The sequence below is a fragment of the Amblyraja radiata genome, chromosome 1 (assembly GCF_010909765.2).
Source record: "Amblyraja radiata isolate CabotCenter1 chromosome 1, sAmbRad1.1.pri, whole genome shotgun sequence".
In the NCBI taxonomy this organism is placed as follows: domain Eukaryota; kingdom Metazoa; phylum Chordata; class Chondrichthyes; order Rajiformes; family Rajidae; genus Amblyraja; species Amblyraja radiata.
The window spans coordinates 185,863,142-185,889,955 of record NC_045956.1 but is presented as its reverse complement, the minus strand read 5'-3'; the positions used below and the strand labels follow the sequence as shown (position 1 = coordinate 185,889,955).

Here is a 26,814-nt window from a genome sequence, read left to right as displayed (position 1 = left end):
TAGGCCAAATGGAAGGGATTTAGTGTTCAATTGCTGTAAATTAATGGCCATTTAAATCAGCTTTCGAGTGGGATCCTGTGGAACTCTGTGGCACGCGCTGGTTTAGAACGTTCCCATTGCGGTAGATTTGTACCCCATATGCCCAGAAAAATACTGCAGGATTTAATGGGGCCCCAAATTAGCTACTCGCAACGTTAAACTTTGTATAAAGGGATCTTAAGAAGCCCTTTTTAATGTAAAAATAAACAACCTACCTTCCGTTGACCGCTGTATGAGATCCGTCCCGTTGTCGGCGGTTGCGGGTTTAGAGGATAATTTTTAACTTACTATAACAACTAAATTAACCATTATAGTATAAAAATAGCTCCAGCGAACCAACGTCCCAGCGATTTTTCGTCAGCAACTAAGTAGGCTGAACAACCTTGATTTGAATAGCCTTGGGAAAATCGCGTTTTAAACCCGCTCCCCTCTCAACGGCGCCAAAATCACACACACGGGCTGGGACAGATCTGCAGCGACGCTGAAGGTAGGTTTTGCAACATACCTACTTACAGGGATCTTATTGAAACTTACCAAATAGTGAAAGGCTGGCATATAGTGGATGTGGAGAGGATGTTTCCACTAGTGGGAGGGTCTAGGACTAGAGGCCACAGCCTCAGTATAAAAGAACGAACCTTTAGAAAGGAGATGAGGATTGATTTCTTTAGTCAGAGGGTGGTGAATCTGGAATTCATTGCCACAGAAGGCTGTGCAGACCAAATCATTGGATATTTGTAAGGTTGAGATGAACAGATTCTTGATTAGGACGGGTGTCAGGGGTTATGGGGAGAAGGCAGGAGAATGGGGTTGAGAGGGAGAGATAGATCAACCATGATTGAATGGCGGAGTAGACTTGATGGGCCGAATGGCCTAGTTCAGCTCCTACAACTCATGAATACTTATGAATAGTTGTGAATAAACTCTTCAGAATTTATGCTGGCACGGTGGCGCAGCGGTAGTGTTGCTGTCTTACAGCAGCAGAGACCAGGGTTCGATTCTGACTGCAGAGGCTGTTTGTACGTTCTCCCCGTGACCTGCATTCCTTTTGGCCGGGTGCACCGGTTTCCTCCCACACTCTAAAGACGAACGGGTTTGTATATTAATTGGCTTGGTATGAATGTAAATTGTCCCTAGTGTGTGTAGGATGCTGTTAAGGGCCTGTCCCACGAGCATGCGACTCCATGCGGCAAGCGCGACCTAAAGGGCCTGTCCCACCAGCATGCGCCTGCATGCGGCAAGCGCGACCTAACATGGTCGCTTGAGCCGTACGGCCTCGCGGGGCCGGTCCCACTTCGATCGCCGGAGCCGTATGGAGTTGTGCGGAGCTGGTCTCGACATCGCGCGGGGCTCCGAAAAACTGACCGTGTTCAAAAATTCCACGCGGCAACGGCCTGCCGGCCCGCAGCCACCTCGACGCCGTACGTCACGCGCGAACATCCCGCGGACTTCGCTCAAACTGCATGTCACTCACTCGACCCCCGCTTCTGGTTTGGTCGCGCTTGCCGCGTGCAGGCGCATGCTGGTGGGACCGGCCCTTTAGATCGCGCTTGCCGCATGGAGCCGCATGCTCGTGGGACAGGCCCTTTAGTGTGCGGGGTGATTGCTGGATAGCAGGGGCTCGGTGGGCTGAAGATCCTGTGTCTCTACACTAAATTCTAAACTAAACTAAACTGTAATCACTCAAATCTGGGCCTTGACCATGTTAACAAACTGAACATGATGATGACATTTGATATTTGTTTACAGCTAAGGACAAGGGAGAGAGAATATTTGCCATGGCTTATGAGAAACTAATGAAACCAGATGGAACAACCCTTAAAGATGGAGAGCACAATCTGATCTTATACAAGGTAAATGTTCTGGCAATATGCGTACACACGCACACGTCATAATGTGCGGAATAGCAGGCCTGGGTAGTGCGGATGTGGAGAGGATGTTTCCACTAGTGGAGGAGTCTAGGACCAGTGGTCACAGCCTCAGAATTAAAAGACATTCCTTCAGGAAGGAGATGAGGAGAAATTTCTTTATTCAGAGGGCGGTGAATCTGTGGAATTCTTTGCCACAAAGACTGTGGAGGTCAAGTCAGTGGGTATTTTTTATGGTGGAGATAGATAGATTCTTGATTAGTACGGGTGTCAGGGGTTACGGGGAGAAGGCAGGAGAATGGGGTTTAGGAGGGAGAGATAGATCAGCCATGAGGGAGTGGCAGGATAGATTTGATGGGCCGAATGGTCTAATTCTGCACCTGTCATTTATGAACTTATAAAACGTGTAGACCTGTGAATACAGAGCAGGCATAGGCCTTTCGGCCCATCCAATCTGATCTGGCGATTAATAAGGTCATGGCCAATCTTCAGTTTAGTTTATTATTATTGTCTTCATGTGGAAACAGGCCCTTCGGCCCAACTCTGCCCACACCGACCAACATGTCCCACCTGCCCATGTTTGGTCCATACCCCATCCAAACCTGTCCTATCCATATCTGTTCAACTGATTCTTAAACATTGGGATAGGCCCAGCCTCAACTACCTCCTCTGGCAGCTTGTGCCATACACCCACCACCCTTTGTGTGGAAAAAGTTCCCTCTCAGATTCCTATTAAATCTTTTCCGCTTCACTATAAATCTACGTCCTCTGGTCCTTGATTCCCCTTCTCTGGGCTAGACACCCGGTGCATCTTCCCGAACTGCAGCAAAAGCAAGATTAATTCCTGGGATGGCCGGACTGAAATGTGCTAAGAGAATGGAGTGGCTGGGCTTGTACACTCTGGTATATAGAAGGATGAGAGGGTATCTTATTGAAACAAAAAAGATTATTTAGGGTTTGGACAAACTAGAGGCAGGAAACATGTTCCCGATGTTGGGGGAGTCCAGAACCAGGGGTCACAGTTTAAGAATAAGGAGTAAGCCATTTAGAACTGAGACGAGGAAACACTTTTTCTCACAGAGAGTGGTGAGTCTGTGGAATTCTCTGCCTCAGAGGGCGGTGGAGGCAGGTTCTCTGGATACTTTCAAGAGAGAGCTAGATAGGGTTCTTAAAGATAGCGGGGTCAGGGGATATGGGGAGAAGGCAGGAACGGGGTACTGATTGGGGATGATCAGCCATGATCACATTGAATGGCGGTGCTGGCTCGAAGTGCCAAATGGCCTACTCCTGCACCTATTGTCCATTGTCTATTGTCTATAATAACTGCAGCATCTACAGTTCCTTCCTATACATTGATTTCAGATTGTTGAGTATCTCCTGGATCGTTCAACTTGCCTGTAAAGTTCCAAACATTTGAGAGAGTATAAAACATTTGAGAGAATATAAAACATTTGAGAGAGTATAAAACATTTGAGAGAGTATAAAACATTTGAGAGAGTATAAAACATTTTCTTTTGAGGTTGTGGAGTTGATCCATGAAAGATTTCATTGTGACGCATCCACGCTGTGAGTAGGCTCGTGAGTTCCTAGTTCTAAGGTACATTGAAACCAGAGTGATTAACAATGCAGATGAAGGCCATCATTCCGGGTTCCTCGTACCCTCCTTGTAAGTGACGAAAGAAGAAGTTAAAAAAAGGTTGATGAGGGCAAAGCCTTAGACGTTGTCTATGTGGACTTCAGTGCCTATATGAAAAGGTTCCGCATGGTAGGCTGCTCAGGAAGGTTCGATCCAGGGAGAGCTAGCCGGCAGGGTGGCACGGTGGCGCAGCAGCAGAGTTGCTGCCTTGCATCGCCAGAGATCCGGGTTCGATCCTGACTGCAGGTGCTGTCGGTACGGAATTTGTTCGTTTTCACTGTGACCTCGTGGGTTTTCTCTGGGTGCTCTGGTCCCTCCCACACTCCAAAGACGTGCAGGTTTGTAGGTTGATTGGCTTCTGTAAATTGTCCCCAGTGTGCAGGATAGTGCTCGTTTACAGGTGACCGCTGGTCAGTGTGGACTTGGTGGGCCGAAGGGCCTCTTTCTACGCTGCATCTCCAAAAGTCTCAAGTCTAAAGACTGGGTAAAAGGCCTGTTTCACTTGGGCAACCTAATCCGCGAGATCTGGCAAGTTTGCCCTCGACTCATACTCGCAGCATGGTCGACACGAGGTTGTAGGAGGTCTTTGTAACTCTCCTTCATGCTCAAGAGTGGTCTCCGCGTACTCGAGGCCTCAGCTAGGTCGCGGCTTTTTTTTCAATATGTTAAAAAATGCCCGCAAGTAAAAAAAGGTGGCCAAAAAATCGATACTTTTTTACTCGTAGGTTTAGTCGTAGTAGGTCGTAGTAGGTCGGCATGTTAGTCGTAGGTAATCGAGGGTAGTCGAAGATAATCGAGGGTAGTTGTAGATAGTCTTCATCATAGTCGAAGGGAGGTCGAAGGAGATCGAAGGAGGTCGCCTTCACTCTCCACTATTCGGTGTCCAATTTTGCCGAAGTTAGTCGAAGCTAGTCGTAGCTAGTCGAAGCTGGTCTTCAACAAAGCCGAAGGAGGTCGGAGGAGGTCTTCTACATAGTCGAAGGAGGCCTTCAACATGTCATTTTTCTAAACTCTTCTAAACTCGCCAATTAGGTCGCCCAAGTGGGACAGGCTCTTAAAGAATCAGCTTTATGGAAGGAAGCAGAGGGTAATGTGGACTGCTGTTTTGTGGACAGAGGCCTGTGACTAGTGGTGTGCCTCAGGGTTCAGTGCTGGGCCCGTTGTTGTTTGTGATCTATGTCAATGATTTGAGTCATTGAATCATTGTATTGGGGGCACCGGCCTGTATGGGTATGCCTGCAGCTGTCTGTTTTTTCATCTCTTTTTTAAATTTTCAGTTAGTTAAAGTGTTTTGTTTCTGGAGCTGTTTCTGTGGGGGGGGGGGGTAGGGGGAAACTACTCTTCAGGATCCCTACCTGGTCGGAGAGGCGGTTTTCCTCCGGACTGCACCTTCGACCCGTCCTCGCGGCCTACCAGCGGGCCTGGAGTGGCGTTTCCTGTCGGGACCGGCCAGAACCTCGGCTTTGGCGGCGGCACAGTGCTGGAGCGCTATTGCGGAGCGTAGCGGGCGATTCCTTGCCCGGGTCGCCGCGCTGGAACTCTGGTGAGCTGAAGACCACTGATAAAAAACATCGTGGAGCTGCGGGTCTGTGGAGCGGCCAGCCGCGGGCAGCGGCGCTGACTTTAACATCGGGTGCCTAGGATCTCTCGCCGAGATCGCCAGTGGTGGAGCTCCATCCAGCGCGGCCTGTCGGCTTCAGAAGCCGCGGTCTCCGGTAAGGATGCAGGCGTTCCAGGGTTCCCAAGCCGCTGTGAGGACTCTCCCGACGCCGGAGCACCATCACCCGGCGAGAACGGCCTGGAACATCAGGCCTCCGTAAAGGCGACTGCGGAGGCCTGAATAGGCCCGACTATGGGTGGACATGGGATGGGGACTGGACTTTGTGCCTTCCCTCATAATGGAAACCATTGTGGGGGGATGTTTTTATGTTAAATTTCTTTATTATTGTTATGTCTGTATTCTTTTTTTTTATGTGCTGCATTGGCAACAAGCATTTCACTACACCTATGTGTATGTGACTAATAAGGAACCTTTGAACCTTGGAACCTTTGAATGAGAATGAGATTAGGAAGTTTGCTGATGACAAGAAAGTGGGTGGCATCGTAGGGAGCGAGGATGGTTGTCAAAAATTGCAGCAGGTTCTTGATCATTTGGTAGCTAGCCTGAGGAAAGGTTAATGTAGTTCAACACGAATAAGTGCAAGGTGCAAGGTGGTGCATTTTTGGAAGTCAAATCAGAGCAGGACCTTCACAGTGAACAGTCGGGCTCTGGGGAGTGTTGTAGAGCAGAGGGATATAGGACTGCAGGTACACAGTTCCTTAAAAGTGGCATTACAGGTAGGTCGATAGCGTGGTCAATTTCCTTATTTTAAAATAAATGATTCTTCGTCACTGCTTCTGTCACCCGAGGGGACAATCTTTTTCCGATTCACTTTATCAAAGCCCTTCACGGTTTAAAAAAAGCTCTATTACATTTCCTTTCACCTCTCTCCTACACATGAAATAGCCTCACAATCTGATGTCCCCCCTTTTCCTAGTGATTGTTCCCTCCACGGCAGCATCCAGATGAATAACCTACACCGCCAACCCTCTGCAACAGGCAATGTTTCTTCCCGTGTTGGATAAGTCAAAAGAGAACACAGGGGTTGTACAAGCAGCCAAAATGACATTTAGTACAAATGTATCATTCATTCTTGTCTCACGCAGAAAACCCCTCAAGGTTCCTTTTTTTATCTACGCTCACAAGTCCGTACTTGCGGGCTGTGGGTCTGTGTTCTGTAACACAATTCTCCCTGGGCCCACGAGTGTTGATTAGGTTCCAACATGAAGTGCCAGGGGGCATATTGTCACTGTATGTCACGTTGTCACTGTATGTCGTGCTGTCACTTGCGGGCGGAGCACCAAGGCAAATTCCTTGTATGTGAATACTTGGCCAATAAACTTATTCATTCATTCATTCATTCATTCATTCATTCATTCACACCGGCCTGCTTCCCAACCTCCGACACAGCAGCCTATTAATTGGTGCTGCATTGACATAGGAGGCCCTCCACACACGGAAGGTGGGGAGCTCAACCCTGTGGAATTCTCTGCCTCAGAGGGTGGTGGAGGCCGATTCACTGGATACTTTCAAGAGAGAGCTGGATAGGGCTCTTAATGATAGCAGAGTCGGGGGATATGGGGAGAAGGCAGGAACGGGGTACTGATTGGGGATGATCAGCCATGAACTCATTGGATGGCGGTGCTGGCTCGAAGGGCCGAATGGCCTACTCCTGCACCTATTGTCTATTGTCTATTGTCTATTGTCTATTTATTTGAGTTTACATTGAACATAGAACAGAGTCATAGAGTCATACAGGATGGAAACAAGCCCTTCAACCCCCAACTTGCCCACACCAGCCAACATGTCCCAGCTACATTAGTTTAGAGATACAGTGCTGAACCAGGCCCTTCGGCCCACCAAGTCCGCGCCGACCAGCGATCCCTGCACACTAACACTATCCTACACACACTAGAGACAATTTACAATTACACCAAGCCAATTAACCTACAAACCTGCATGTCTTTGGGGTGTGGGAGGAAACCGAAGATCCCGGAGAAAACCCTCGCAGGTCACGGGGAGAACGTACAAACTCCGTACAAACAAGCACATGTATACAATTTTGGTCACCCTGTTCTAGGAAAGATGTTGTTGAGATGTTGTCAAACAATGTTCTCTGCTGAAGTGTTTAAGAAAGAACTGCAGATGCTGGAAAAATCGAAGGTAGACAAAAGACTCAGATTAGACTCAGACTGGAGAAACTCAGCGGGTGAGGCAGCATCTATGGAGTGAAAGAATAGGTGACGTTTCGGGTCGAGACCCTTCTTCAGATGTTTTTAAGTTCTATGCTGATAAACTTTATGTTTTACTTTATGTTGTCAAGCTGGACAGGGTGCAGAGAAGATTTATGAGGATGTTGCCAGGACTTGAGGACCTGAGCTACAGGGAGAGGCTGAGTAGGCTAGGACTCATTGGGGAGCAGGAGGGTGAGGGGTGATCTTATAGAGGTGTATAAAATCATGAGAGGAATAGATCAGGTAGATGCACAGAATTTCTTGCCCAGAGTAGGGAGATTCACGAAGCGCAGGACATGGGTTTAAGATGAGGGGAGAAAGATTTATTATGAGCCTGAGGGGCAACTACGTTTACACAAAGGGTGGTGGGTGTATGGAACGAATTGCCAGAGGAGCTAGTTGAGGCAGTGACTATCCCAATGTTTAAGAAACATGTTGACAGATACTGTACATGGATAGGACGGGTTTAGAAGGGCCAAGCATGGGCAGGTGGGACCAATGTAGATGGGACATGTTGGTCGGCGTGGGCAAGTTGGGCTGAAGGGCCTGTGTCCACGCTGTATGACTCCATGACTCTATAACTCTGAGAAGCTTTTGGACACATCCCTTTGTTTATGGGCTACGGTGAATCGATTGTAGTTTATGGGGGATTAATTCACATAGATGACTTGCATGCTTGTCAAATGGACTCAATCAATGCATTGCAAAAATAATTGATTGGCTGCAGGAGTAATGCACTACCGGGGAGCTCAGGTCAAGAAAGGCGCTATATAAATGCAAATTCTAATTTTGTTCCAAATGATTGTGACCCGGTGTTCACAGCATGTTTGTCATTCAGCGAGGCGTATGGTGATGTGCTGAAGTTGTCCCAGCAGTGTTTAGTATAATTTAGAGATACAGCGTGGAAACAGGCCCTTCGGTCTACCGGGTCCGCAACAAAGTTTAAAGCGGATAATTGTGAGGTTATCCACTTTGGTAGCAAAAACAGGAAGGCAGATTACTATCTAAATGGCGTCAAGTTGGGAAAAGGGGAAGTACAACGGGATCAGGGGGTCCTTGTACATCAGTCTATGAAAGTAAGCATGCAGGTAAAGCAGGCAGTGAAAAAAGTGAATGGCATGTTGGCCCTTATAAATAGAGGAATCGAATATCGAGCAGAGGTCATTCTGCAGTTGTACAGACCTCTAGTGAGACCACACCTGGAGTATTGTGTGCTGTTTTGGTCTCCTAATTTGAGGAAGGACATTCTTGCTATTGAGGGAGTGCAGCGTAGGTTTAAAAGGTTAATTCCCGGGATGGCGGGACTGTCCTGCTGAGAGAATGGAGCAGCTGGGCTTGTACACTCTGGAGTTTAGAAAGATGAGAGGGGATCACATTGAAACATATAAGATTGTTAAGGGCTTGGACACGCTAGAGGCAGGAAACATGTTCCCGATGTTGGGGGAGTCCAGAACAAGGGGCTACAGTTTAAGTAAGAATAAGGAGTAAGCCATTTAGAACGGAGACTAGGAAACACTTTTTCTCACAGAGAGTGGTGAGTCTGTGGAATTCTCTGCCTCAGAGGGCGGTGGAGGCAGGTTCTCTGGATGCTTTCAAGAGAGAGCTAGATCGGGCTCTTAAAAATATGGGGAGAAGGCAGGAACGGGGTACTGATTGGGGATGATCAGCCATGATCACATTGAATGGCGGTGCTGGCTCGAAGGGCCGAATGACCTACTCCTGCACCTTTAGTCTATTGTCTATTGACCAGCGATCCCCGTACATTAACATTATCCTACACACACAATAGGGACAAATGTTTAACATTTATTCCAAGCCAATTAACCTACTAACCTGTACGTCTTTGGAGTGTTGGAGGAAAGCGAAGATCTCGGAAAAAACCTGCCTGGGTTTTCTCCAGGATCTCCGGTTTCCTCCCACATTCCAAAGACGTGCGGGTTTAGAAACATAGAAACATAGAAAATAGGTGCAGGAGGTGGCCATTCTGCCCTTTGAGCCAGCACCGCCATTCATTGAGACCATGGCTGATCGTCCCCTATCAATAACCCGTGCCTGCCTTCTCACCATATCCCTTGACTCCACTAGCCCCTAGAGCTCTATCTAACTCTCTCTTAAATCCATCCAGTGACTTGGCCTCCACTGCCCTCTGTGGCAGGGAATTCCACAAATTCACAACTCTCTGGATGAATTCACAACTCCCTGGGTTTGTGGGTTCTCCAGCCTGAAGAAGGGTCTCGACCCGAAACGTCACCTGTTCCTTCTCTCCAGAGATCCCGCCTGACCCGCTGAGTTACTCCGGCATTTTCAGGTTTGCAGGTTAATTGGCTTCTGTAAATTGTAAATTGTCCCTAGTGTGTAGTGTAGTGCTAGTATATGGGGTGATCACTGGTCAGTGAGCCGCTGGGCCTGTTTTCACGCTGTATATCTCAAGTCTACACTACAAATTTACATGTGATAACCCTCAGTTTTTACTGGTCGTAAAAAAGAACAGTGTGCTTTTGGAATAATTTTATTGTAATATTTAATCCAATTAACATTTAAAAAAGCAATAAAGAATGGAACAACGATTTACTAGTTAGAGAGTCTCACATAATGATTATATATTGCACAATTGTGTATTAACTGTAATTCATGTCTGTTTAGATTTAATGTGATGCAAATCAGAATTAATGGGTCGGTAGGTGGAGAATTGTGGGGGGGGGGGAGATCGTGGGTGTGTTATAGGTTTCTGCGTCTATAACACCTACCCCACCTCCCCATAGCACATTAATTCCATCTAATGGTTTGCCTAATTGTCAAATTAAGAATAAGGGGGGAGGCCATTTAGAACGGAGATGAGGATCCTTCAATGATTTGGATGAAGGGATTCAAAGTAACGTTAGCAAATTTGCAGATGACACAAAGCTGGGTGCCAGTGTGAACTGGGAGGAGGATGCTATGAGAATGCAGGGTGACTTGGACAGGTTGAGGGAGTGGGCAGATGCATGGCAGATGAAGTTTAAAGCGGATAAATGTGAGGTTATCCACTTTGGTACCAAAAACAGGAAGGCAGATCACTATTTAAATGGCGTCAAGTTGGGAAAAGGGGAAGTACAACGGGATCTGGGGGTCCTTGTACATCAGTCTATGAAAGTAAGCATGCAGGTACAGCAGGCAGTGAAGAAAGTGAATGGCATGTTGGCCTTTATAACAAGAGGAGTTAAGTATAGGAGCAAAGAGGTCCTTCTGCAGTTTTACAGAGCCCTAGTGAGACCACACCTGGAGTATTGTGTGCAATTTTTGTCCCCTAATTTGAGGAAGGACATTCTTGCTATTGAGGGAGTGCAGCGTAGGTTTACAAGGTTAATTCCCGGGATGGCGGGATTGTCATATGCTGAGAGAATGGAGCGGCTGGGCTTGTACACTCTGGAGTTTAGAAAGATGAGAGGGGATCTCATTGAAACATATAAGATTGTTAAGGGTTTGGACATGCTAGAGGCAGGAAACATGTTCCCGATGTTGGGGGAGTCCAGAACCAGGGGCCACAGTTTAAGAATAAGGAGTAAGCCATTTAGAACGGAGACGAGGGAACACTTTTTCTCACAGAGAGTGGTGATCTGTGGAATTCCCTGCCTCAGAGGGCGGTGGAGGCAGGTTCTCTGGATGCTTTCAAGAGAGAGCTAAATAGGGCTCTTAAGGATAGCGGAGTCAGGGGATATGGGGAGAAGGCAGGAGCAGGGTACTGATTGGGGATGATCAGCCATGATCACATTGAATGGCGGTGCTGGCTCGAAGGGCTGAATGGCCTACTGCTGCACCTATTGTATATTGTCTATTGATAGACACAAAATTCTGGAGTATCTCAGTGGGACAGGCAACATCTCTGCAGATCAATCAATCAATCAATCAGATTTATTCATCACATACACAATGAAGTGCAGTGAAATGAATTTGTCAGCAGCGGTACAATAAAAAAGAACACACAATACACAATAAAAATGTAACACAAACATTCACCACAGCATTCTTCACTGTGGTGGAAGGCACAAAGTACAGTCAGTCCTCCTCCATTGTTCCCCCATGGTCGAGGCCATAAACCTCTGCAGTCGCCGCTGCAGGCGGCCAGATGTACAGGCCCTCTCGTCTGGAAGGTCAGTCCCGAATCGGTGCTTCCCTACCGGAGACCGCGGCTTCAGGATGTTGAAGGAACAGGTGACGTTTCGGGTCGAGACCCTTCTTCAGATTTTTCTCGACATTGAAACGCCACCTATCCCTTCTTTCCCGAGATGCTGCCTGTCATAGAAACATAGAAACATAGAAAATAGGTGCAGGAGGAGGCCATTCGGCCCTTCGAGCCAGCACCGCCATTCATTGTGATCATGGCTGATCGTCCCCTATCAATAACCCGTGCCTGCCTTCTCCCCATATCCCTTGACTCCACTAGCCCCTAGAGCTCTATCTAACTCTCTCTTAAATCCATCCAGTGATTTGTCCTCCACTGCCCTCTGTGGCAGGGAATTCCATAAATACACAATCTGGGTGAAAACGTTTTTTCTCACCTCAGTCTTAAATGACCTCCCCTAAGTGTTTCCTTGTCACCGTTCTAAATGGCTTGCCCCTTATTCTTAAACTGTGGCCCTGGTTCTGGACTCCCCCAACACATGTTTCATGCCTCTAGCGTGTCCAAACCCTAAGACTGTGGCCCCTGGTTCTGGACTCGCCCAACATATGGAACATTTTTCCTGCATCTAGCTTGCCCAGTCCTTTTATAATGTTTCTATAAGATCCCTCCCTCATCGTTCTAAACTCCAGTGAATACAAGCCTAGTCTGTCCCGCCGAGTTACTCCGGCGTGTTTGTATCTGTCTTTGGTTGAAAACCAGCATCTGCAGTTCCTTCCTCCACATCTGGTCAAATTGATGGCGGCTATTAACAATCGATGGTACACCTTGTCCACTCAGGCAGGACCAATTATACCGTAGCTGACCCGAGCAGTGCCTGCAATCAATCTTTCCTTCACCCCTCGAGCCAGGGAAAGTGCGGAAGGGACCAGTTGAACCATTAAGCCCGACCAGGGAAGACTGATTGCTCCCCCTTGACGTCCAATTAGGCGATGATATGCTGGGCTCCGGAGGGAAGTTGCTCTGTGCGGCTACCGTGAGTGCCCAATTAGAGAGGTTGTGTTGCTCAACTCCCTGGAGAGCGGCTCTATCTGCACGCGACCATGAGAGCTGGCTTCCTCTCTGTGCAGTGAAGGAACAGTATTAACCACACTCACAATGCAACGGGGTCTTTGTTAATGAAGGAGGAAAGTAGATTTCTTCAGAGTGCAGACTTCCGTGATACAGCGTGGAAACAAGCCCTCCCTGCCGACCCGTGATCGTCACCTACACTAACACTATCCTACACACTAGGGACAATTTACAGTTTTTACCAAAGCCAAATAACTCACAAATCGAAAGGACAATGGCCTTTTATACTACCGATAAAACTGAGGGTTATCATGTATTTATTAATACTTTAGAGATCTTCTTTCGTTTGGCGTGCACAGCCTAAAGTTGTTGGACTACTTGTTCTATTTGATCTTCCGTTTGTGTACGTCGAGTTGATTGCATTAGTCGAAACAGGGCGGACCACGTAAAGGTTGCAATCTTCCACTCTACTTTAGAGATCTAGTGTGGAAACAGGCCCTTCGACTCACTGACCAGTGATCACCCCATACACTCCCTCCTAACCCCATTCTCCTGCCTTTTCCACATAACCTCTGACACCCATACTAATGGGGTTCCCAACTGTCCCATATTAGCCGGGACATCCAATATATTGGGCTAAATTGGTTTGTCCCATACGGGACCGCCCTTGTCCCGTATTTGTCTGCTACTAGAACGGAGACGAGGAAACACTTTTTCACAGAGAGTTGTGAGTCTGTGGAATTCTCTGCCTCAGAGGGCGGTGGAGGCCGGTTCCCTGGATACTTCCAAGGGAGAGCTTGATAAGTCTCTTAAAAATAGCGGAGTCAGGGGATATGGGGAGAAGGCAGGAACGGGGTACTGATTGTGGATGATCAGCCATGATCACATTGACTGGCGGTGCTGGCTCGAAGGGCCGAATGGCCTACTCCTGCGCCTATTGTCTACTGTCTATTGTCTACTACTCGGGTCGAGGGGACTGTCGGTTTGGAGCGCCGCGTCCGGCCCGGCCTCACCCGTCCCGCCGAAGTGCAGCCCATGGAGTGCAGCATCAGTGCCTCGCCCGTGGCCCCGGCGGGCCAGCTGAGGGGTTTTGGTCCGGGCGCCGGATTATGTGCGCGACGTCGCGCGGCCCTGGCCAAAACTCCACAGCTGGCCCTCAGGCTGGGCTTTGTGTGCAGTCCAGCACCCGGGCCGACTCATCATTCACCCAGCCACGGCCGAGTCGGTCAACAAATTGCCCGGACTTGGTGACTTGGTTGGCGCCCGGTCACTTTCCGTGCCTGCTTGGATCATCGAAAAAATCAAAATTTAAAATTCGCAGTACGGGTTCTACTGAATGTGTATCGCTTTTATACCATTGTAAAGTCGAAATATCGTAAGTCGAAGCATCGTAAGTCAAGGAGCCTCTGTAGTCTGTAATCACCAGAGGGCGAGCTTACAGACAGATCCTAGATCTGATACAACAGCGTGCGTGCGTGCGTGTTGCATGTGCTGTAGATGCCACGAGTGATTCACCCATCATCCAATCACAGGCTCCCTTATGCGCATCAGTTGTATGCTATATTTTGCCAATTCCTGACAAAACAAACAGTTTCAGTAACGTCTGGTGTTGTTCGGTTTGGCGTGTGTAAATATGGATAAACCTGCAAAAAATGAAAGACTGTGCAGCTACAACAAGACTCGACGAAGGCTTTCTGTACTTTATGTCGTCGGGAATTTGTCCCTTATTTTGACCTTTTGTCCCTTATTTGGGAGTGAGAAAGATGGCAACCCGACGTATTAATCAAAGATCTATCTATCTCCGCCTTAAAAATATCCACTGACTTGGCCTCCACAGCCTTCTGTGATAAAGAATTCCACAGATTCACCACCCTCTGACTAAAGAAATTCCTCCTCATCTACTTTCTAAAGCAGGGGTGGGCAACCTTGTTGTGCATGGGGGCCGGGACGCATGTCTGTGAGCGGATGGCGGGCCACGTCTATCACGTGTACACATAGATCCCGCCCCGGATGACATGCATCAAATCACGTGTTCACATAGATCCCGCCCCTTCGAGGACGCCACCCGGAGCACTGGCCCCTAGTTACGGGCGCTCACCAACATGGTGTACCTACAGACCATTGCCTTGGCTCCGTCCTGAAGGCGGTGGCTCAAATACTCACACTCACTCGTCCCCGGCCTATTGACAACCCCGATCCCCACAGTGAAGCCCAGACACAGAAGGTGCACAAGATGCGGTGCAGCCAGAGCTCGGCGGCGTTTGGCGCTTGTCGCAGCTCGCCGGCTCCGCCATTGTGGCCGCCAGCGCAGGCCGGGAGGTGATGGAAGTCTGCGGGCCGGATGACTACGGGGAAAAAAATACGCCTGCGGGCCGGATGATTTCGGGTTAAGGGCCGCATTCGGCCCGGGGGCCGTAGGTTGCCGAGCCCTGGTTTAAAAAAACGTCCTTTCATTCTGAGGCTATGACCTCTGGTCCTTGACTCTGCCACTAGTGGAAAGATCCTCTCCACATCCAATTAATATATGACACACAATCTGAGTGTGGAAAGCTGTGTATCAGTTTATTTGCTAACCATACACTTTCCAACCACAGGGTGACAGTAGGAAGCTTGAAGATGCCTCCATCTACCTGAATAATCTGTCCAGCAAGTCGATGAGCGACCAGAAGACGAGCCAGGCTTCCTCGTTCCGAAACACCGGGGGAGGTCACCACATGTGTTCGCGGGACAGCCTTCAGATTTCCACCCTTGTCTGCTCCACCAAACTCACACAGAACGGTAAGGTCCCTGTCTCCCCACATCAGCCAACTCTCCCCCATCAGGCAAGAGTTGCATACCTGCAGATCGCAAACAGAAATCGGAAGAAGAAGGGGCTCGACCCTAAACATCACCTATTCCTTTCCTCCGGAGTTGCTGCCTGGCCCGCTGAGTTACTCCAGCACTTTGTGTGTTTATCTCTGGTGTAAAGCAGCATCTGCACTTCCTTCCTACACATTTTAGAGAGGGAAGTGTGAAAACGCACACCTCCAGATTCAGGGACTGTTTCTTCCCAGCTGTTATCAGGCAATTGAATCATCCTACCACAGCCAGAGAGCAGTCCTGAACTACTATCTACCTCTTTGGTGACCCTCGGACTATCCTTGATTGAACTTTACTGGATTTACCTTGTACTAAATGTTATTCACATTATGCCTTTCGTAATGTTTCTGTACACTGTGAATGGCTCGATTGTAATCATAAGGTCATAAGGTGATACATAATAAGAGCAGTATTAGGCCATTCAGCCCATCAAGTCTATTCCGCCATTCACTCATGGCTGATCTATCTCTCCTTCTTAACCCCATTCTCCTGCCTTCTCCCTATAACCTCTGACACCCGTACTAATGAAGAATCTATCTATCTCTGCCTTAAAAATATCCACTGACTTGACCTCCACAGCCTTCTGTGGCAAGAAATTCCACAGATTCACCACCCTCTGACTAAAGAAATGAGTCCTCATCTCCTTCTTAAAAGAATGCCCTTTAATTCCGAGGCTATGACCTCTAGTCCTAGACTCTCCCACTAGTGGAAACATCCTCTCCACATCCACGCTATCCAGACCTCCCTGCCTCCCTGCAGCTTAACTCCACTCCATTCTTTAGTATGTTGAACCAAGTTCTCATTAAATAGGAATGGCTATAATCCCAATCACATCGACAACCTTCAATACAGACTGCAGGGAAATAGTAAGATTAAATGAGAATTTACCAGTTCGAAGTTTGATCGTTATTTTATGAGGAGTAACGTTGAGGGATTACGTGAAGAACCCGCCAGGACGCATGCGTGTCATTCTTCAAAGCAGCGGTGTGAAATCACAGATAACAGTAATGACTGAACATAGTAAGATTAGAGAAGAGGATACCAGTTGAACTTTATGATCAAGGGTGGGAGCGGAGGGCACGTAATCCCTCAACGCTACTCCTCATAAAATAACGATCAAACTTCGAACTGGTAAGTTCTCGTTTAATCTTACTATTTTACTTCGGAGTCACGTGAGTGACTACGTGAAGATTTCAAAGCTCTGTGATTTCATGCCGTGGAAACGAGTCCATGCATCACATCTGCCTTAATTGACTAAGGGAGGAATTGTGTTAACATGTTTAAACATGAATCCGACATTGAAAATCCATGATAAATTTATTAACAACAAATTATAGCCCCTATTTCATGGGGTGAAATCATATTACAGAACTTAAAATTGATTCTGCAAAAGTTCCAGGTTTAACCACTGGTTTATGGTAGACTTGTTGGAACGTTTTTTCCCTTGACCATCCTGCTGTCTCCAGGATTTGGTCCATCGGTACGTCCAACTCCATAGCTGCCGATGTAGCTGCAGCCCTGGTGGAATGAGATTTGAATATGTTAGTATCCACCCTAGCTGTTGTTAAAACCTGTTTCAGCCATCTGGAAATAGTTTGAACCGACACTTTTTTGTGGGGTTGCTTGTGGCTGATTAGTAGTGCCATCTCATTGCCTCTGATGTTTTTGGTGTTCTCCATATATAACAATAAATGTCTTATTATACAGAGACAATCATCTATAGGGTAAGCCCTAAACTCTATTTTGAGGCCTGATGATCCCGGTCTGTTCTGTTTGACTAATTCGTGAATATGAAAAGTTATATTTCTTGTTGAAGAAGTCATATTGTCCAGCCTTAACTTATGTAAAGACTGTACCCTTTGTGCTGTGACCAAAGCCATCAGCATGACTGTTTTATGCGTCAGTTTTTGCAGGGACAGAGCTGTTGCTGAAGACCAGTTCCTTAGCAACGTTAGGACAATACTCACATCCCATATTTGAGAGTACCTGGTTCTTGGGGGATTGATATTAAAAATTCCCCTCATAAGTTTGGTTACCAGGGGGTGAGTCCCAACAGAATGACGCTCTGATCCTCGCCATAGATATGCTGAAAGGGCACTTCTGGCGCAGTTAATGGCACTGTAACTGAGCCCCTCATCATAATGGAGGCCTGCCAGGAATTCCAGAACAGACGTTATGTTCATCGAGCTGTAAGTGATGTTGTTTCTGTGACAATATATCTCCCATTTCCTGATGTATACCAGATATTGTTTTTTGGTGGACTGCCTGTGAGCCGCTGAGATAATGTTCAATGTTCGGTCCGTCAGTCCCAGTTCCAGTAGAGGTTTCTTTAGACTCTACAAATTAATAAGTTTGTCGTATTATGACATGGATGGCTATCCCCAGTTACGGGATGAACCAACAAATCTGGTCGTTTCAGGATGGTGATACATGGTTCTAAGACCATGTCGAGTATCACAGGGAACCATGGTTGAGTAGGCCAATCGGGCACTACCAAAATACTAGACGCCGAGTCTTGTTGTATTTTGCGTAATACCCGACTGATGAGGCAGAAAGGAGGGAATGCATAGAAAAACAATTCCCCCAATGCAGCGAAAAAGCATCTATCGCTGATGCCCCAGGGTCTGGTTCCCAAGAAACATAGTTTGGTAACTGGTGATTGAGTCTAGATGCAAATAGATCGATATCTGGTGTTCCATACCGTGCTACAATATCAGCAAATACTTTTATATCCAACATCCATTCGATGTTTTCATTGAATTTGCGTGACCTGGTGTCTGCCACTGAATTTAGGTTACCTGGTAGGTAAGTAGCTGATATACAAATATTTCTCTGGATACACCATTGCCAAATTGTATTAGCCAGATTGTCACATGATGTCGATTTGATTCCACCCATATGGTTAATATATGCCACCACGGTGGTATTGTCAATCTGTAGTCTAACATGCTGGTGATATATTCCAGAACAGTATGACTTTAGGCCATAGAACGCACCCAACATTTCCAGGTAGTTTATGCCAAGTATCTGTAGTAATGAGCCTCCTGTGCATTCCATCTACCTCCACAGCTGGAGATGGAATTGGTAGCACCCCAACCAAGTGCACTGGCATCAGTTTGTAGCACCACTGAGGGGTTGCTGATAATGATAGGGCTGGAACTATGCCGAATGTTATCCCTCCACCATTTTAATTCCATAATTGCTTTGATTGGTAGCTTCATTGGTCTGTCGAAATGACCAGCATTAATTTTGAGTGCTTGTATTTTTGCCCTTTGTAAATTTTGATAATACAAAGGTCCAAATTGTGTGGCTGGAAAAGCAGCCACTATTTTGCCAATCACCCTTGCTACCAATCTGATAGATGGTTCACTGATGTCAATGAGGTTGTTGCAGGCCTCAGTTAAGACTGTAGCCTTGTCCTTTGGTAAAGTCACCGACATGTGAACTGAGTCAATAGTGAACCCCAAATAATCCATTATGGTGGAAGGCGTTAGTTTAGATTTAACTGGATGGATGATAAACCCCAGTTTCTCAAACAATTGGTTGGTGGCTGATACAGCTAGTTTGGCTAATTCCAAAGTTTTGCACACAATTAATATGTCATCTAGATAGGCCATGATCATATGTTTTTGTTTCCAAAGAAACGCTAGGGCTGGTTTCAAAATTTTTGTGAACAGCCTGGGGGCTGATGTTAAACCATTTGGTAGAGCTCTATACTGTCAGTGCTGCCCCATCCAGTTGAATTTTAAATAACGTCTGTGGTCAGTCCGTATAGGCACTGAATAGTAAGCATCTTTTAAGTCGATGCTAGCCATGAAGTAGCCTTTGGAAATCAATTGTTTGGCAGTAACAAAGGTTTCCATTTCGAAATGAATATATTGCACACATGTATTCAATTTGGTCAAATCTATGATGATGCGACAACCACCATCTTTTTTGTTTTTGGTAAAGATATTAGACACAAATTCCAGAGAATCGTGTTGTTTTTTTTTCAATTACCCCCTTTGCGTGAAATCTCACCAGTTCAGCTTCTAATTTTTCTTTTCGTGAAAGTACGAACGTTCGGTTCGGTACATGCTGAACTGGGGGGCTATTTTTGTGCACAGATTCAATGGTATATCCCTGGATACTGTGTAGGATATAAGTGTCTGTAGTTAATGTACTCCATGCATCCCAAAAGAAGTGTAATCTTCCACCGATATGTGTATTATCCACACTTCCTATAATTTGTAAGAGACCAGACCCACCTACCTCCATGGTTACCAGTGGAAGGTTTACTTCTTCCTGTGTAGTCTTCGAGGAGGTTGAGGCGCCGGTGTCTGGGTTTGGGTTTGGGGTTTGCGCATTTTCCACGAAGGCCGGTCTGGGCCATGGCCTAAAAAAGACCGCTGTCCTGTATGCCCGGCCTTTGAGCTTTCACCAGCTTCTCTTGTTCTGCTGGTGGGTGAGTAAGGGTGCTGTCTTTGGCTGTGGGAGATCCTTGCTGTTGTCGCCTTTATGAGCCCCAGGGTTTTTGCCTCCTCATCGAGCTCCTTAACCTGCTCGGACAGGTTGCCCCCAAATAATAATATTGGTGGCTTTGTGTCTCCAAGTTTGCACAGGCCTGCAAATTTTGGATTTAAGGCAGGTCGGATGGCACTCTTTCTGATACTATTGATCTCATACTGCGTATTGCAGAATAGTGCCAGTGCATCCTGTTGTTCTTGCGACATTTCCTCCCCATCCACTGTGCGAGCGAATGCTGTGATCCCTGCTGTTAGTAGTTTTAGTATTTTCTGGAGCTTGACATCCAGGCTACTAACTCCTGCTCCGACGTGTTTCCAGATACAATTATTCATGACTGGAACATTCAGGGATACGCAATTTCCTGATACGCAATTTGGCAGTGGTGTCCATCACAGCCTGTTCCTGTAGTTGCTTGAATGACAGGACATCAATGCTGGCAGCTAGTTTCTGTTCTAGGTTTCGTCCAGTCTAATCCGGCTGTAAGTAGTTGGACACCATGTCCAGTAGATTTTATCCTTCCTGCACCCCCTGCACACTTGTAGTTTGTTCGGCAAACCGCTCTTCGGGGTCAGCCCAGAATTGACCCCCAGTACTCCCTTCTGACGAGGGAGATGCACTGTGCAGCCCTACGTAAGGTGCTGCTGTGGGTGTAATGTATGACCCACGGTGACTAGACTCCATCTCCCGGAGTCTGTCACGTTGGAGCATTTGCTCCATGAGCCGCTCCATCCGGCTCCAGCGCGCACGGTCGCTGGCCGCTCGCGGTTCCTCAAAGTCGGACTCATCAGAGTCAACGGCTCTCTTTGTTTTTCGTTTTGCCTTCCCGCCCGGCCGCGGTGTTGATCTGTCCGGTGCGGGGGCTAAGTCGGGCACAGCTGTTCCCATTACGGGTGATTCCAGTGCCGCCGGCCGCTGCTGGCTGCCCGCAACTCCGCGGTCCTCCCCCGCCAGCTTTGTCGCAGCTCTAGTTGACTTTTTCGATTTATCCATCGTTTCCCCACCTGTGAAACAGTATGGGAACAATAATGACCGCAGAGTAACCACTTACCTGTCGGTCCCGGCTTTTAAACTTGCCGCTGCGGGGGAACGTCGTTCCACCCCGCCTGTCGTTTCGCAATGCGTGTAGCGATATGACACGCATGCGTCCTGGCGGGTTCTTCACGTAGTCACTCACGTGACTCCGAAGTAAAATATACCTCTACTTTAGATATAGAACCTCTTAAATGCCACTGTTGTATTTGCCTTCACCACCACCCCTGGCAGCGAGTTCCAGGCACTCACCACCATCTGTGTAAAAAAGAACCTGCCCCGCACATCTCATTAAGTCGTAGCGTGATACAGTGTGGAAACAGGCCCTTCGGCCTAACTTGCCCACCTCGGCCTGCAATGTCCCAGCTTCACTAGTCCCACCTGCCTGCATCTGGCCCATATCCCTCCAAACTTGTCCTATCCATGTACTTGTCCACCATGTTTCCTAAACGTTGCTATAATCCCTGCCTCAACCACCTCCTTTAAACTTCGCCCCTCTCACCATCAATTTCTGCCCACTATGCTCCCTGAAAAGGTGATGGGCGCAGATTAAATTGTGAATAAGAAGAAAAAAAATTCCAAATAAGAAGAAAAGAAAAAAAAACAATGCAAAGACAAAAGAGCCAAGGAATAACATATAAGATTGTTAAGGGCTTGGACACGCTAGAGGCAGGAAACATGTTCCCGATGTTGGGGGAATCCAGAACCAGGGGCCACAGTTTAAGAATAAGGAGGAAGCCATTTAGAACGGAGACGAGGAAACACTTTTTCTCACAGAGAGTGGTGAGTCTGTGGAATTCTCTGCCTCAGAGGGCGGTGGAGGCAGGTTCTCTGGATGCTTTCAAGAGAGAGCTAGATAGGGCTCTTAAAAATAGCGGAGTCAGGGGATATGGGGAGAAGGCAGGAACGGGGTACTGATTGGGGATGATCAGCCATGATCACATTGAATGGCGGTGCTGGCTCGAAGGGTCAAATGGCCTACTCCTGCACCTATTGTCTATTGAATGGAGATGGAGATACAAGGAACTGCAGATGCTGGAACCCTGAGAAAAACACAAAGAGCTGGAGGCACTCCGCAGATTATGTATCGTCTGTGGAGGGAATGGACAGATTACACTTTAGGATGGGTCGGAAAAAGGGTCCCGACCTGAAACGCCATCTGTCCATTCCCTCTACAATCCCTGCTGGACCTACTGAGTTCCTTCAGCACTTTGTTAATTTTTTGCTCAAGGAATGGAATTAAATTCCATAGGGCGGCACGGTGGCGCAGCGGTAGAGTTGCTGCCTCACAGGGCCAGAGACCTGGGTTCCATCCTGACCACGGGCGCTGTCTGTACGGAGTTTGTGCGTTCTCCCCGTGACCCGCGTGGGTTTTCTCCGGGTGCTCTCGTTTCATCCCGCACTCCAAGCGAGTGCAGGTTTGTAGGTTTATTGGGTTCTGTAAATCTCCCCTATTAGACAATAGACAATAGGTGCAGGAGTAGGCCATTCGGCCCTTTGAGCTAGCACCGCCATTCAATGTGATCATGGCTGATCATCCCCAATCAGTACCCCGTTCCTGCCTTCTCCCCATATCCCCTGACTCCGCTATTTTTAAGAGCCCTATCTAGCTCTTTCATGAAAGTATCCAGAGAACATGCCTCCACCGCCCTCTGAGGCAGAGAATTCCACAGACTCACCACTCTCTGTGAGAAAAAGTGTTTCCTCGTCTCCGTTCTAAATGGCTTACCCCTTATTCTTAAACGGTGGCCCCTGGTTCTGGACTCCCCCAACATCGGGAACATGTTTCCTGCCTCTAGCGTGTCCAAACCCTCAACAATCTTATATGTTTCAATGAGATCCCCTCGCATCCTTCTAAACTCCAGAGTGTACAAGCCCAGCAGCTCCATTCGCTCAGCTGGTCTTGTGTCGTATAGTGTACAGGATGATCGTTGGTCGGTGTGGACTAGGTAGGCCGAAGGGCCTGTTTCCATGCCCGATCTCTAAACTGAACTGAAGGGAGTGCACTCCCATAAGCCAGCACAGGCTCAATGGGCTGAGCGGCCTGCTGCGTCTGTCTGTACTGTAATAATTTGCCTGGCCCAAGAAATTCATAAACTCGCCCACCCAAGAACACATTGAAAAAAGCAATAATCTCGTTAATCTAAATTGCTCTATTTTATATCTTGTAGTTAAAAATCTGTTGTTTTAATATGGTCATATAAATGTCATTAGCACAAATAGAATGTTATGGAGGAGAAACAATGACAGAATTAATCTAACCAAACGAATTGAAGAGATGGTGGGAATATCTCCCGTGCAGTGGTGTTTACATTTCATAAATAAACACTGCCTCAGCTATAAAGTGCTTTGGGATATCATGGGTTTGTAAAAAAAAAACACTCTATGTAAACAGCAATCTTTCTTCCTTTTACGTCCGCACTGGCAGGGGGATTGGAATTCAGTGCTGGGGGGTTGAGAATTAACCATTATCTAACCTGAACATTACTTAGCCTCTAGCTCTGGGGAAGAATGTAACAGGCCATTAAAATAATGCAGTCGCCAAGAAATTCAAAAAGGGATTTCAAACAAATTGATTCACATGGATGGGTGAAAAGGGGCAATTTCCACACACAGGGAGTGTTAAGGCAAATAGTCTTGATCCATCAATATTGAGGGGAATCGAGAACTAGATGGTGGGACTAGACAGAGAGAGAGAGAGCTAGATAGGGCTCTTAAAAATAGCGGAGTCAGGGGGATATGGGGAGAAGGCAGGAACGGGGTACTGATTGGGGATGATCAGTTCATGATCATATTGAATGGCGGTGCTGGCTCGAAGGGCCGAATGGCCTACTCCTGCACCTATTGTCTATTGTCTATTGACTATATCCCACCACTGGTCGCATCTTGCCATCTCCACCCCTAAGGGTCAGGAACATTACCTATCCATGTTCTCCACAGATGCTGCTTGACCCTCTGAGTTACTCCAGCACTTTGTGTCTTTTTTTTGTAAACCAGCATCTGCAGTTCTTTGTGTCTTCCCGTACTGCACACTTATCCTTGTTCATGGATAGGACAGATGTAGAGGGATATAAACCAGAAGGCAGGCAGGTGCGACTAATGTAGATGGGATACGTTGGGCGGCGTGGGCAAATTGGCTTAAAGATAGACACAAAAAGCCGGAGTAACTCAGCGGGGCAGGCAGCATCTCTGGAGAGAAGGGATGGGTGAAGTTTCGGGTCGAAACCCTTCTTCAGACCCTGTTTCCACACTGTATGACTCTATGACACAGGAGCAGAATTAGGCCATTCAGCCCATCGAGTCTACTCCGCCATTCAATCATGGCTGGTCTATTATTTCCCTCTCAACCTCATTCTCCTGCCTTCTCCCCGTAACCCTTGATGCCCATGCTTACCCATCGCCCTTACACATTGCGGGCCGAAGGGCCTCTTCCTATACTGTACCACTTCATGTTCCATGTTCTATGTTAACCCACAGTTGAGAACAATAGAATACTTTGTCTGCGGCTTGCAAAGTAGGTTATAATCTCTGTTTTGTTTTAATCTGTCTCCCTCCTGCAGTGGACCTCCTGGGCTTGCTAAAATGGCGCTCCAACATCAGGGCTCTGAACGAGAACCTGAGGATGCTGATGAAGGTGGATGGGGGTGAAGTCGTCAAGGTAGGTACAAGCCATTCAACCAAATGCTTTGTTTCAGAAGGAAACTGCAGATGCTAGTTCACACTGATGATAGATGCTGGAGTAACTCAGCGGGACAGGCACTTGCGCATCTATACTTTATTTTGACAAAACACATTTACAATTCCACTACTGTACCAAACCACCGTAGGTTCAATCCTCGTATAGAAACATAGAAAATAGGTGCAGGAGTAGGCCATTCGGCCCTTCGAGCCTGCACCGCCATTCAATATGATCATGGCTGATCATTCAACTCAGTATCCTGTACCTGCCTTCTCTCCATACCCCCTGATCCCTTTAGCCACAAGAGCCACATCTAACTCCCTCTTAAATATAGCCAATGAACTGGCCTCAACTACCTTCTGTGGCAGAGAGTTCCACACATTCACCACTCTTTGTGTGAATTTTTTTTTCTCATCTCGGTCCTAAAAAACTTCGCCCTGATCCTTAAACTGTGACCCCTTGTTCTGGACTTCCCCAACATCGGGAACAATCTTCCTGCATCTAGCCTGTCCAACCTCTTATCACGTAAAGAATTTTGTAAATTTCTATAAGATCACCCCTCAATCTTATAAATTCTAGCGAGTACAAGCCGAGTCTATCCAGTCTTTCTTCATATGAAAGTCCTGCCATCCCAGGAATCAGTCTGGTGAACCTTCTCTGTACTCCCTCTACGGCAAGAATTACTTTCCTCAGATTAGGAGACCAAAACTGTACGCAATACTCCAGGTGTGGTCTCACCAAGACCCTGTACAACTGCAGTAGAACCTCCCTGCTCCTATACTCAAATCCTGATCTGCCTGATCGATGCCACCTAGCCTTGTTCAAGCAGAGACACTCCAGAAGGTCACGCAGTCCAAAGCGTTCTCCCAGAAGATCGACTCAGGACCTCGTAGGAGCGGCCTTTTATAGGTCCCAGAACCTTGAGGGGCCGAACCGCATAGGGGTGGTCTCTATACAGTCCAATAACAGATATCAGTTAACACAGTACATGATAGACATTTCCCTAACCCAATAATACAGTGACTAATACAATGTATTCAAACGGTGCTTCCCGAAGGAAACAAACATCGCAACATGTGCCTTGATATGCAAGAAAACCAGACAAGGCTCAATATTTAATCCAATCAACATCTAGCAAAGTAAAGCTTTGCAACATTATATACAATGTGTATGTCTGGTTTGCATTCATCCAATCCATTCCATGCAATTTGCACCTAATTGTCGGGGTCTGCAGATGTTTCCATTCTATTCCTGCAGCTCTTCTCTAGGCTCGAGACAAACTGGCTGGTCCTATTTCTGCAGAAGGCACATTTAAATTGACCAAATGGCCTAGCAGCCCAGAAGCCTTTACTCAATTTTAGTGTCCTGGCCTCTCCAATTTGGCCAAAATTAACACAGGCATCATCTCTGGAGAGAAGGGACGGTTGATGTTTCAGGTCGAGACCCTTCTTCCGTCATAGACAATAGACAATAGGTGCAGGAGTAGGTCATTTGGCCCTTCGAGCCAGCACCGCCATTCAATGTGATCATGGCTGATCATCCACAATCAGTACCCCGTTCCTGCCTTCTCCCCATATCCCCTGACTCTGCCATTCTTAAGAGCCCTATATAGCTCTCTTTTGAAAGTATCTAGAGAACCGGCCTCCACCGCCCTCTGAGGCAGAGAATTCCATAGACTCACCACTCTCTGTGAGAAAAAGTGTTTCCTCATCTCCGTTCTAAATGGCTTACCCCTTATTCTTAAACTGTGGCCCCTGGTTCTGGATTCCCCCAACATCGGAAACATGTTTCCTGCCTCTAGCGTGTCCAAGCCCTTAATAATCTTAAATGTTTCAATAAGGATCCCTCTCATCCTAAATTCCAGAGTATACTAGCCTAGCCGTTCCATCCTCCCAACATATGACAGTCCCGCCATCCCGGGAATTAACCTTGTAAATCTACTCTGCACTCCCTCAATAGCAAGAATGTCCTTCCTCAAACTCGGAGACCAAAACTGTACACAATATTCCAGGTGTGGGCTCACTAGGGCCCTGTACAACTGCAGAAGGACCTCTGTGCTCCTATACTCAACTCCTCTTGTTACTTCTCTCCAGAAATGCTTAGTTTAGTTTAGTTTGGTTTATTCTCACGTCTACCGAGGTACAGTGAAAAGCCTTTGTGGCGTGCTAACCGATCGGTGGAAAGACAAGACATGATT

The 26,814-nt window shown here is 47.3% G+C and overlaps 1 protein-coding gene across 1 annotated transcript in view; it reads left to right on the top strand.

The window, feature by feature from the left end:
• The window catches only part of LOC116987847 (dedicator of cytokinesis protein 2-like), a 1,012,655-nt gene that overhangs the window by 260,629 nt on the left and 725,212 nt on the right, over positions 1 to 26,814 (top strand). The window contains exons 17-19 of the mRNA XM_033044139.1: positions 1,786 to 1,889; positions 15,139 to 15,322; positions 24,499 to 24,596. Of these exons, the coding sequence (XP_032900030.1) occupies positions 1,786 to 1,889; positions 15,139 to 15,322; positions 24,499 to 24,596 (386 nt within the window). The remainder of the gene's footprint in view (positions 1 to 1,785; positions 1,890 to 15,138; positions 15,323 to 24,498; positions 24,597 to 26,814) is intronic.